The 13,417-nt window shown below is 48.9% G+C and overlaps 3 protein-coding genes across 3 annotated transcripts; 2 read left to right on the top strand and 1 right to left on the bottom strand.

The window, feature by feature from the left end:
* Positions 1-768: 768 nt before the first annotated feature.
* FPOAC1_003960 (uncharacterized protein) lies at positions 769-4,584 on the bottom strand (the record flags this gene model as incomplete). The annotated part of the gene is made up of 1 exon (XM_044848515.1): positions 769-4,584. The coding sequence occupies one exon, from the start codon at positions 4,582-4,584 to the stop codon at positions 769-771; it is 3,816 nt and encodes a 1,271-aa protein (XP_044707224.1).
* A 4,789-nt stretch (positions 4,585-9,373) lies between these two features.
* Positions 9,374-9,999, top strand: FPOAC1_003959 (uncharacterized protein; the record flags this gene model as incomplete). The annotated part of the gene is made up of 3 exons (XM_044848514.1): positions 9,374-9,545; positions 9,595-9,795; positions 9,845-9,999. 3 exons carry the CDS (start codon positions 9,374-9,376, stop codon positions 9,997-9,999), a joined length of 528 nt encoding a protein of 175 aa, XP_044707223.1.
* A 2,496-nt stretch (positions 10,000-12,495) lies between these two features.
* On the top strand, positions 12,496-13,190 carry FPOAC1_003958 (uncharacterized protein; the record flags this gene model as incomplete). The annotated part of the gene is made up of 2 exons (XM_044848513.1): positions 12,496-12,877; positions 12,928-13,190. 2 exons carry the CDS (start codon positions 12,496-12,498, stop codon positions 13,188-13,190), a joined length of 645 nt encoding a protein of 214 aa, XP_044707222.1.
* Positions 13,191-13,417: the final 227 nt, after the last annotated feature.

The raw sequence follows: 13,417 nt of genomic DNA, 5'->3' as shown, positions 1-13,417 counted from the left end.
AGAATTTGGCCTTCAAGCAGGCCTGTCGCAGGGACAAGCGAGGCTGGGAAATGTGGCGAGGAGTAGGGATTGTGATGTTCAAGGGTTATAGGGCTAGAAGTCGGAAAAGAATGTAACTAACGAGACTTAATGTTGTGGGCCCTATGAGGCGTATCCTCCCGGGCGGAATAAATTCATTCATTCATTCATTCCATTCCACTCCGGTCGAATATGTGCTACATCCACTTCGTAATTGCCTAAAAATCGTACATCCACTCTACTTGGCCCCAAAGTGGAGTGGATGTAGTGGTTCCGACCCTTGGAGCGACCCCATGAGAAATGGAAGGAGGGGCGTCAAAGAGATCTGGAAAAGGATAGAGGAAGACAGCGAGACTCAGCAGGCTCGTCATTCTGCCGAAGGGCAGAGTGAGGGATGTATTGTAGTACAATTGCAACATGCATTCGGCTTTAATTGTCTAATTCCACTTGTTGTGGCGTGCAGGAAGGGGGTAGACGCACTGTGCTTGGTCATTTTTACGGGACCCGTGAAATGAATAGAATCACGGGTACCCGTGAACCTATTGGCTCCCCTTACATAGATCGAGCTTACATAACGATATCTTAGAGGCACAGCTAGCTGTGCCTCTATGGGGCGCCCCCCAAAGTACTCCGATGACTAAGAAGCAGAGCCCCTAAACCCAAATGGAAACGACCGGAGGTTTTGCAACAGTCCTCCCTATCGCCCACCGTAGCCCACTGTACATAAGGGGTGCCTAACAGACTCAGACTCTAATTCAAGTTAACAGACTGCGCAGCAATGGCAGCAACCACGCCGCCATCCCTCAACACTACCTTCACGAGCTTAATCACGGCCTTCAGGTTCTCCGGATACAGAGCACCATGTGACCACTTTAGCCAACTCTGTTTTTCCAGTGGTGGCGGCGCCTTCTCCCGAATTTCCTGCGGCAGTGTCTCCAGCAGGTTGTTATACATAGTACAAAGCTTAGACTCCTCCTGTCGTCGTATACTAGCAGTCATTACCATGCGCTTGCTCATTTCTTTGCGGACCGCACCCAAGACGTCAATCAGCACCCGTGACTCCGTCGTAGCGCTTGTGCCTCGGTCTTTGACCTCTCGGACCAGAATCAATGTGTTCTTGGCGGTTGTGAGCTGGACCAGCTGCTCAGCTGGGGCGCCCCTGGCCTTGGATGTTCGAATGAGACTTTCGAGGTAGTTTATCAAAGCCTCCGGGTCATGCATAATGGCCGTCTTCTTGATTTCGTCGGTTAGGCCCGCCAGGTATGTGATGTCGAGTCGGAGCTCCTCCTGCAATTCCATGTACTCGTCCATGGCCCCAAGAAGGGCACCTTCGAGCGTATTGTTGGCACTGTTCCACTCTTGGATCAGCTCGTCCGGTACGACATAGTTCTCGACGTCCTTGACGTCTATGATAAATGTCGCGTTCTTGTGGTCCTGCCACCTGCATCGGCCCTTGCAGACAGTGCATTTCCCGTCTGACATGGCGGCACAACGAGCCTTGCATAAATCATCCGCGATGTAACATACTTCGTGGCACGTCCGGTTGCAGGTAGTGCAAAGCGTAGTATATGAGCCCTCCGCAACATCGCGATTGAAAACCTTCTTCTCCATCACCAATATTTTTTCATTCGGTGCTTTGCCAACAGCTTCAGCCAGGGAGTCCAGCTTGGCGATGAGGGACCTTGCATCGTCGGCTGTCTGCAAGATCTTTCTTTCCACCAGCTCGCACCTCTGTTCTAGAGTGATGCGTTTCCTGGAAAGCGTTGCACTGCTGTCGGTGGGCTTCGGCCCCATTTTCAGGATCATCTCCTTTAAGCGGTTCTGGGCCTTGACCGACATGACCCACCAGTCGCGGACCTTGACCTGATTCTCCACGTCCAGCGTTGCTGTGAACCAGGCATTATTGGCCTCCACTTCCCGAAGCTCGCCTACGGGCCAGTGAAGACGCCTCAGGGCTTCACGAGCCAGAGGTGCCCCTGCATCGCTGAAGGTGTAGACCGTACGCAGACAGTGCGCGACGTTTTTGGCGAATAAGGAGAACACATAGGTGGAGATTGGACTTAAAAATGTTGTGCGTGCCTCATTGGCGCGACAAGTGAAGAAAATTCCATTAACATGAGAAACAGTTCTGAAAAAGTCCGACATGGCGGCAGTTGTGAAGGCATCACGTTGCCAGCCTCTGCTGTCGCCAAACCCGGGTGTGTCAACAATAAGGAGCGTCTTCCCCTCAAAGAGAGGAGAGAATGGTCGAATGCGATAGCACGTGACGAACTGCGTCACGGAGCCGGACTGATCTGCCAAGCGGTCGTCAACTACCATGACTCGGGCAGAGTCGCTAGGCTTCCCTCCGAGAAGGAATGAGATGAAGGCGTTGATTTGTGTGGTCTTGCCATGACCACTGCTGCCAGTGAATACGGCCACGACCGTCCTTTCGGTGTCCTGAATGTCTGCAGCGGGGGTCTCTTTGTCGAACTCTGTGGCGACGTCGACGATGCGAACCGCAACTTCCTTCTTGAAGCGAGGGTCACTGCACATCCGTGTCGCTATGACGGTCAGACCCAGGTATAATGTTGGTGTTCCTCGATCGTCGCAAAACTTCCAGGAGACATGCGGCATTGGGGCGCGGGAGAGAATATACCTATTTGCTTGGTGATACCTGATCATTCGGTCGGCTACGGATGGCAAGGCTTCGGTCCGTTCTGTGACACGATCACTACAGACTGATGCTCCAACCATTGTTTCCAATGTCAAGGTGATTTCGTAGTCGCAATCGTCACGAAGCTTTGTACCGAGATTTGTCTTGTCGATACGGGTGAGTGTCTCATCCGGTCCACAGTTGATGTATTGTGTGGACTCATTTGCGGTCAAGGACGATAAAGGACTGTCCTTCTCGTGGTTAGGCTTTGGACGAAACGTGATCTTAAACCCGGTGGTGGGGATTGCCTGCTCCTGCTCCTCGCTTCTCTCCTTGAACCAGTCTACCTTGATTGACTGTTCAATAACGGTCAATGACGGTGCAGTGGGCTTCTTAGGGATCATTCCCGTCACGATGAGCAGTTTTCCTTCTTTCTCCAGTAAGATGTCGCCCAGGCTGGTCTTGACGCGCTTAGTCTTCCCTGGACGATATGCTTTTTCAACGCTGGTTACTCCAAAAGTAACATTGGTGTTGCAGCGCGATTTTTGTTCAAGCAGAACATTACATGATTCCCGAATGTTTGCGACAGACTGTTGGCTCTCGAACCATTCATCATCATCCTCATCCTCATCCTCATCGTCTGAAATCTGGCTAGAAAGATCTCTGAGATCTGATGCTTGGACCTTCTTTTCCAGTGGATGATAGGCCTGACTAGTTGCTTTGCCTGACCACGACAATAGGAGGCGCGTAGTATCGTTGACTACCATTGACTGTGGCTTGGCCGCCCCCAGGTTGTTCTCGAAGCCTTTTGTGAGGAGGAGGGAAATGGTCTCAGCCAAGACGCCAGCCTCCGTTCGCTTCTTCCGAATGAATTGGTGGACTATTTCCAGTCGCTGGTGGAACAAAGTCAAGGCAGATCGTATCTCGTTGAAACTTGCGTCGTAGTCCGTCACGCCATTCCGCAGCCTCGGCAAAAGACGGCGAGCGATGCTTTCCAAGTTTGTCATAACCGATCTAAAGACGATCTCCATGTTGAAGATCTGGTCTTTGATGATGGGAAATGTTTTTTTGAACACGTCCAACTCTTGTAGCTCCTTGAGCCGGAGCATGGTATCTCTACCGTATTTAATAGCCGCACCGACATCGTTAACCAGGCTGTCATCTAGAGCACGTATGTGGTGCCGAGCAGAGCCATCAAGTATGTCCAGTGGATAGAGCTTGAACGACAGGCTATTAAGCTGCTCACCAAGCTTTGCTGGCATCTCTCCCGCCACGCGACAGGCGTCCTCAATGCTGGTGACCTGCTCGATAAGAGCTCCAGAGTAGGTCACTTTGACGCTCTCATGAGAAACGTTGTCTAGTTTCGAGTAGTCGCCGCCAACCTCGGCGATGGGCAGGCACTTGAGTGCCATCCTGAGGGAGCCCTGAACCTTTTTTACTTCCTCTTCTGAAAAACAGGACTGAATGAAGCTGAGCGTCGCAGTCCCACCTTCAACCACCTCACCGACAAAGTGAGTGAACCGATCGTCATTGAGCCTGCCCTCGAACTGCATTGTGGCAAGGGTCTCCTGCGGGATGCGGCGAGTACGCCGAATGACAGTGCATGAGACGTCGACGCGGGCCTCGTGGGATGTCGACTTTGTGTCATTCAGGTACTTGGCCGACCCTACCGCCTTGATGATGCCGAGGTCCAGCGCGATGGCCCCTTCAATGTTGAGACCAATGGACTTGCGGGCTTCGTCGAGAGTTTCTGTATATGAGTACTCTGCATTCTGGACCTTGTCGGCTATCTCTTGCTTGGTGTTTACAACTTCGTTGCTCCAGAAGGAAGCGCCACCGAAGAATTGCCCAGTTCGAGCATCGTAGAGCATGCCGAGCTGGACGTCTTCACCTAGAGAAGGCAACGACAGAACATTGGATGGGATCAACATTGCTTCGTATGGGCCCAAAGACAAAGGATTGAGAAGGTGATTTTTTCTCAGTGAAAGGTCTGTGTCAGACAATAAGCTTCCACAGGGATTATTGATGGCACCAGTCAATTGATGAGAATTATCTGAGGAGCAAGAACCCAATGACAAGATGCAGTGAGTCGCGTAGTTCTTTATACACATATAAAGCATTGCATGTTGAAGTAAGCATTTACTAGAAGGGGAATGTCGTAAAATCATACGACTATACTGCAGGAGGCCCACCGTTTACTGGGCACATGCAAATTAACGGTTTAACTATGGCTATTCTGGCCTGATCATTTCCCCTCTTTTAGACCTAACTAAAGCTTCCTTCGTCATATGCATCCGTCTATTCCTAATCCAAGACTCGTTTAGTTAAAACGACCTGCTAATTGCCTTGTGCAGGGTAGCTTCGGTAGTAACAGGACCAGCCCGCACTGCTAAAAGCGGCTCCGTTCTAGGACTAGCCGGTACCGTTAGAGTTACGGAAAGGGAATAATAAAAAATGGCTTGGAGGCCGCTTTTACGTCCTGACATAAGCATCAGACCCGCCTATCAAGTAGACACATGTACCGATAAGTCTCTACTCCAAAACTTACAAAGAGAATGTTATTGCGAAGAGGAAGGTGTACATGTACAATACTGTAAAGGTTACACAACATTCATGCAATCTACCGAGGTTCGCACCACCTCAGCTGCCACCAGAACGAGCTAATAAACTCAGTGCAGCCTACTACGCGGAGGTGGGCACATAGACCGGTCCGCCACAGAAGATTGTCATACTTTTACCGTCATGCAGCTAAGACGCTTATACATAAGACGTTCTAGGAAAAGGTCTCCCGCATGAGGCCATAACACACACTCATGGATTTCATAGATCCCTTCTAGAGCCAGTGGCTTAGCTGCCAAATAGAATAAGACATCCTGATATATCAATGCCTTTAACATGTAGTTCTCTGTAATTAGAGAGTTGGTATGCTGAAGGATGATTGTATGTTTTGAGTTCACTTTCAGCTTACTGCAAGAAGTTGTGTCGTGTCTCAACCGCATGCGGGCAATTTCGTGGAGAGCTGAAAGGCTGGAAATAGGCTCTGTTATTGTCGATCTCCTGCAAGCGGGTTTATGTGGCGTTCCTGCCGGCTGTAGATCAGTCCGAAATAAGTATCTCATCCCTAATTTCTCCCTACTCGGCCTAAAACACACAAAGTACCTCGGGAAATTGGCTTCCAAGCAGACCCCTCAAGGGCGTGAATCGGGAAAATTAGAGCTTTGTCAGTAGTCGGGGTGCATGGTTTATCGTAGTTTTCCCAGAAGGAATAAACTATACTATATCACACTTACGTCATTGGAATGAAGTGCGCCTTTGAGGTTTTCGGAGCTTGTTAATAGCCTTCGTATGGGCCGTTGACCCGGCGTTTATCATTCTACTCCGAGTCTCTTTGTCAATGCCTCTATATGTCGGAGTGCCCCTTCTACCACCATTCTACCTATAGCGCGACGGGCTTTTATTATCTAGATTTAACATAGTTCAGCTTTTATCCAGCACTCACATGTTACGACCCAACAACTAGAGGAAGGACGTGTCCCGTGCACCCCACTTTTCGCGCCAATAGCCGGTAGCCTACCCTGTAACAGTCGAACCGATAACGTTCGATCTGCATATACCCAAGTATATATACACATTCATTTAGCATTAGATAGAACTTAGCTCACCAACTATCAATAAAACATCTTTACCTGAATACGCCTTGCAAGCTCTATTCACTATTAAGAGACGTGACACTTCGCAACGCTCAGTGTTATACCTAACGGCAACGTCCATGTATTCATCTAGAAGAAGTACTTGTATTGGTTGGAATGTCTTGATCTGCTACGAAGCATGCCGGAGGGAATCAAGGCGGTACACAAGCTAGAGGCTTTAGTGGTAAGCTGCTCTAGATGTATATTGGAAGTTGTCTGACAAGGTTAGAGAAAATCGCGGGAGCGCAGAAACTGACAGAACTATTTCGAGATGCGCGCCGATTCATTCTTTCTCATGCTCGCGCCATCGAGGTTGCTCCATTGTATGCTTATGCGTCCGCACTCATGTTCAGTCCTGAACAAAGTCTCACCAGAGAGCTCTTTAAGAAGGAGGAGCCGGGTTGGATGGTATTGAAGCTAAGAATGGAGGTAGATCGGAACGCTTGCCTGCAGACGCTTGAGGACCATAACGGTGGGGTGACGTCGGTGGCATTCTCGGCAGATGGCCAGCGTCTGCATTTGGCTCATATTATGACACAGTCAAGATCTAGAACGCAGCCACGGGCGCATACGAGAAGATGCTTAAGGTCCACAACAGTAGGATGACGTCGGTAGTATTCTCGGCAGATGGCCAGCGTAGTGAGCGCAGGGTACGCTTCTCACATGGCCACTTCGTAGAAAAGTCATAGAGGCGCATCGAATTTGCTCAAGGTCGAAGGTCACATTCCTCATTCTCAAGACATCATTCTACTCCTATTGCCATTGTTATAGCCCACACAAAACCATTCACCGCCCTTCTATTATACCGCTGCGAGAAATCATCAGCCGTCAATCACCATCGGCAAAATGGCCGGCCCTTTCTATTTGGATAGTGTAGTGGTTGATGAATTCCTGGTCAAGGAATTCGTCCGCAACCCAGACTTGGCAGGGCCCCTACAAAATATCTTGCCCATGCTCAACAAGGTGTCAAAAACTCTCAGAACTTTCGGGGATTGGCTAATGACCAATAATGCCGTGGGAGCCTTCTGCAGATGGGCCCCAATCTTGGGTACATTTATCTCGGCCGTGATTTTATTTAGAAAGAATCCGATGGCGGGGGCACCCGCTCTTGTCATGGCGATGGCCGGACTTGTGGGAGAGTTTAGAGAGATGTCGCAAGGAAGCATTAAAAAAGCGTTATGGGAAGGTATCAAGGCTCTTGCAGGTCAACTTAAATGGTCTCTTCTTTGGAATCCCTGGTTTATTGCGGGTGCTATAGCTCTTGTCGGAGTGATTTGGGTCCTATACACAACATGGTTTTAGGTGGGGTCTGTCACAGCCTGAGTCTGAGCCCAAGCCCGAATCTTAACCTGATCCTGGGGGCGCTATAGGTATCCTTTCTACGCGTGATTCTATCCCAAAATCACGCAAACTATCTGATCTAGAAGAACAGATCATAGTTCAGTTCATTCTCGATCTTGATTCGCGAGGGTTTCCCCCGCGACTGCGTTGTGTTGAGGAGATGGCTAACCGATTGCTCGCCGACCGCGAGACGCCGCCTGTCGGCAAGCGCTGGGCCTCTAACTTCGTCAAGCGACACAAAGACCTCAAGACGCATTTTCCCCGTAAATATGACTACCGGAGAGCCAAATGTGAAGATCCGACCATTATTCGCAACTGGTTTAGGCTCGTAGCAAATGTAATTGCGAAGTATGGCATCCGACCTGATGAAATCTACAACTTTGACGAGACTGGCTTTATGATGGGCGTTATTGCGAGCGGAATGGTCGTCACAGGTGCTGAAAGGCGTGGAAGACCAAAATCAGTGCAGCCTGGAAACCGGGAATGGGTTACAGTCATTCAGGCGATCAATGCCGAGGGCCAAGCGATCCCGCCGTTCATCATAGGTGCGGGCCAATATCACCTCGCCCACTGGTACCGAGAAAGCAACCTCCCGGGCGATTGGGCTATTGCGACGAGTCCTAATGGCTGGACAGATAACGAGATAGTCCTCGAGTGGCTAAAGCACTTCGACCGGTGTACTACCAAGCAATCAAAGAATCGCTATCGTCTCCTGATCCTCGACGGACACCAAAGTCACCACTCGGTCGACTTTGAGAGATATTGCAAGGCAAATAAAACCATCACGCTTTGTATACCGCCTCATTCGTCTCATCTGCTGCAGCCTCTTGATGTCGGGTGCTTTCGCCTGCTTAAAAAGGCTTACGGGCGAGAAATCGAGCATTTGATCAGATGCTCCGTAACCCACATTTCCAAAACCGAGTTCTTGCCGGCTTTTTACATCGCCTACCAGGCCACAATGACAGAGAAAAATATTAAAGCAGCCTTTAGAGGAGCCGGACTTGCTCCTCTCGACCCAGAAAGTGTAATCTCGAAGCTCGATGTGCAGCTGCGGACTCTAACGCCTGTGGAGGAGGTAGTTAGCCCCTCGACCCCTTGGGTCTCAAAGACCCCAAAGACTATCCTTGAAGCCAACTCTCAGCTTGAATATCTTGAAAGGAGAATCAAAAGGCATAAAAGTAGCTCTCCAGAGTTGATTCTAGAAGCATTGAGGTCTTCTTCCAAGGGAACAAAGATAGTTATGCATAAGGTTGCCTTATTAGAGGCCAGGGTTCAAGATCTTGAACAGGCAAATAAGATACTAAGCCGGCGGCAGAGGGCAAAAAGAACCCGGCTACAGAAAGGAGGGGTGATGACAGTAGAGGAAGGAAGGCAAGTAATTGATCAAACGGATGTTGATGCGCAGGCGGTGGCTGGACCATCGAGAAGTGGTGGTCAAGGAGGGCCTACGCGAATGAAGGAAAGGCGCTGTGGAGCGTGCGGCAAGACAGGACATAATGCAAGGACCTGTCAGATAGTTGTCACTATGTCTATGGAAGAATATAGCGATTAATTTTACTTAATTAATAGTCTGTTGTGTTTTTATTGCTATTTCTATCTGAGATGTTGTGATGTTGTGTTGCACTCGCTTGTCTGTTGCACCCGCTTATCATGTACGTTAGCTATTTGAGCTAATCTATTTACAGTCACAATGACTAAAGGCAAATCGGGTGGTAAAGCCCGGAAAGCCCCTCGCAAAACTACGGCCAAGACTACTGCCGGGAAGAAGACTACAGGCAAGAAGACTACTGCCGGCAAGACAGTTCCCAGTGGTGCAGCAGCTCCAGCTGTACCAAAGCCAAAGCGTCGCTACACGCAAAACAGTAAGTCTTCTAATGTGATAATATATTGTGTTAATCTTATATTGTATAGCTCTTTGGAGACGTGCAGTCAAGAAGGCAATGAAAGATGCTGTTGCAGATATCCGATGTATTCCGCGTGCACCTTTTATCCGCCTACTCAAAGAAATCATGGACAACGAGTCTCGCCCCGGCGAACACCTGCGAATTCAAGCTGAGGCCGTTTATGCTCTTCAAACTGCTGCAGAAGGTTACCTTACTACTGTTCTTACTGGTATGATATTAGATTTTGTGGTAATCACTTGTACTAATCGCGTTACTAGCTTCTGCACTTTTGGCCTCTCACGCCAAACGGGTTACTATTATGCCCAAGGACTTCTACATGCTCTATGAGATTTTGAAGCTTTTCCCATCTGATGCTACTAATCTCCTTGGCCGCCAAGGCAAAGGCGCTGATACTGCAGTTGGCAATATCTAATTCTATAGCCTACAGAAGTAGCAATTAGTACCTACTCGCTTGATCTCAGCCTTGTTTTCCTCGTACACCTGAAGAATACGCCTGCGGACGGTATTGTGGGTAATATGCGCTTCGGTTGTCTTCACGAGTGGATTAAGATATTCGAAAGCGGCGCGGAGGTATGGATCTTCACTTTGTCGGAAAGAAGAGTTGCTGTTGATGATCCACGAGACTACCAAACGCTGGAAGTCTAGCCGATCAAAACGGCCAATGATCTGGTTTGCGATCTGCTGCTCTCGCGCGTCACGGGTATTCAACTTCATCATCTCGGCAATATTCCTCGATGGTGTCTTCTCCTTTGCTTTGCTAGGCGGCTTCCGTCTTCCGGAAGGGTCGCAGACCTTGTGGTCATTCCAGAGATGAATCTCCGCGTTCTGCGTACCGCTCGAGGCCGCCGAATGAGGGTTTGGCCTGCGACTGTCAACACAGACCTTGCAAACCCATCGCCGCTTTGTATCGTCATCGCTCTTCTCGATATCGTAGCCGAATTGCCATATCCACGACGATGTAGACGCACAGCGTTGGGATTGCGTGTAGCCAGGGAAGTCTTTCCAAGGGAAGAGGTCCCACGAGTTCTTCTTATCCTCTTGGTCTGGCGGCTCGAGCACCATAGAGCTGATAATTGGGCTCTCAGCCATTCTACGCGGTACAGAATGCAGTTGCATGGAGATGCTGGAACGCGGCACCATGACGCGAAATGTCCACGACCCAATAGCTGTTATGTTCTGTTTAAAAATACCTTAATTTGTATGTGAAAATGCCTGGTATATAGGTACTTGAGATCTCTACCGACCATGGCCAAGTTGGTCTACCCTGAATTACAGGGTATTTTAGGGACTAGGCTAGGGAACCCCCTACCAGTCCATCCCCCTGCTTCCATTTCCACCTATCCATTCCACGGAACCCTGGCGTGGATGGATGGATTATGTAACGGCCAGCTCCATTGAATGGATGGAAATGGATGCACGGACCATCCATTTCCACGCCGTGGATACGTGGACGGTGGACGTGGAATGGATCGCCAGCCTGGGCGCGCAACAGCCCTGGAGTTGGCACTCTTGCACCGCCACGAGGATATCATCCAGATCCTGGTTGATAATAACGCTCTTCAATGAATAAAAAGCCTGCTTCTCATGTTAGTCGTATTACAACTAGTCTGGTGGAGTGAAAGTAGATTAGACAAAGCTACTGTTGCGGTTCGCCTTGGTGAAAGAAACACCCTGAGAACGCGGATAGTTCCGGCAAGACTGGCCCCTGCAGGCAGAGATCAAGTATTGAATGAGCTTTACAAGGTTACTCAAGACTGGAAACAAAGTTCTTTCACCTACTATCACTAATGCGCAGATAATTTGCAACAAGACAATCATTGAATGTAAGATAAGCTTTCGCGCATGGACCGACGCGTAGCTTACGACAGTGCACAGAGCGCTGCAAAAATCGTGCTGTTAACCCTGTCTCCTTGGCATGCTTGCCATCATCGCATACTATCATTAGGTCGACCAATAGTAGCCGCCAAAATGTGAAATTCATGTGATTATATGTGGACGTATCCAGAATAGGTCCGAAATTTCTGGCTCGAAAAATCTTCCAAAGAAAGGCTACATGAGGTCGCAGGACCTTGTTCTCTGTGACGTCATTGTGGATAAGCAATCGACAACGAAGGTCAATCAATATCTCCTCTTGAGTGAGGTCTATTCTGGACGTGGAGGAGTGATGATATCTGCCCCATTTGAATCCATAATCAGCCTCCATGGAGATTATGCCATGTGCTTGGATATATTCCCGGCAGTTCTAGTGACGGCTTCGATATGGCTATTTGTGGACTATCGAGAGCCATTTTAGTCACATCTTGGTTTTTGCTCAAGAAAGCTAGGTCCTGATTTCGGTTGCCACTATACTAGGTCGATCTGTATCACTCTTGAATTCAATTTCCGCTCTCTATCGCTTTTTTTTCGTCTTTGAAGGATCCTATCGTAAGTTGTAATTCATCATTCAGGGCTCCCAAAAACCCGAACGAAGGATTTGTTGTTCAGACTCTATTATCTTGTACACAGGTACTCTGAATACCTCGTACTGACTATACGCTGTTAACCTATACGCCCTTGATACTCTACTTGAGCATTTTTCTCTCTTAGAAGCAATGCTATCCGCATTTTCGGGACTTATACATCCCCTTTTCATTGTATGTCTATCGCGCTCTATGACATGTCATAGGTTATCCCAACTTTTCGAGACAAGGGTCTGATGCCTTCATCATAAGATATTAGCAGGGGCGGTGTCCTTGGCCGTCTACAGGCTCTTCTATCATCCTCTAGCTCAGCACCCAGGTCCAAAGCTTGCAGCGTGCAGTCAGGTAGGCTATAAGAACTCTCATGCTAGAACGTATAATAGTACTAATCGAAATAAACGCAGCTTTGGTTCATGCGAGCATGGACCAGCGGTCGTTACCCTTTCATCATGAAGGAATTACACGACGCATATGGTGATGTTGTCCGAATTGCCCCAAATGAGCTCAGCTTCAGCTCGGCGACAGCATATAAAGAAATCTACAACCATGCCTCGAAGAATCCTGGCGCTTTCTTGAAGAGTGAGATATTTTATAGGTCCGACCCGGCCACCACTCGCCCCGACATAGTTTTTGTCAAGGACCCTGAAGATCATCGAAATCAACGAAAGTCCCTCTTTCACGCCTTCAGTCTGAAGACATTGAGAGAGACTGAGAGCACTGTCCGCCACTATGTTGACCAGTTCGTCCATAGGCTTGGGCAAAACGGAGGCCCGAAAACCATAGGAGTTGATACCTCTACAGTATACAACTGGCTCACATTTGACATCATCGGTACGGTGCTCCAAGCAAGGACCTTCAATGGAACAGGCTAATAGAACCAGCTGACTTGACGTTCGGCAAATCTTTCAACTCCATCTTTGACTGGAAACCCAGTGCATGGGTTTCACTACTCTTGGACTTTACAAGTCACCTAACTCTTCTTCCAGTCATCAATCGTTTATCGGTACCCGGTTTTGTCTTGCCTTTTCTCATGCCAAAGGCTCTCAAGCAAAGTTTAGACCTCCATAATAAGATGACTGAAGAGATGGTCGAACATCGTATCAAACTAGGTGATTTACACGATCGAGAGGATTTCTTCGCCTAGACTATTCGCCAAGGAAACTTGGATCGGGTTCATCTCCGAGAACAAGCCAAGATATTGTTGCTAGCGGGGTCCGAAACCACTGCAACCTTCCTAAGTGGGGTCACTTACTTTTTGCTCAAGAATCCAGATACGTTAGCGCGATTGCAAACCGAAATACGAAAATCGTTCTCGTCCAGCCGAGAGATCACTGGAGAGTCGACATCCGGCCTGACCTACCTGAATGCCGT

This window comes from Fusarium poae, chromosome 2 (genome assembly GCF_019609905.1).
Source record: "Fusarium poae strain DAOMC 252244 chromosome 2, whole genome shotgun sequence".
In the NCBI taxonomy this organism is placed as follows: domain Eukaryota; kingdom Fungi; phylum Ascomycota; class Sordariomycetes; order Hypocreales; family Nectriaceae; genus Fusarium; species Fusarium poae.
This window is presented reverse-complemented; position numbering and strand designations above follow the sequence as displayed.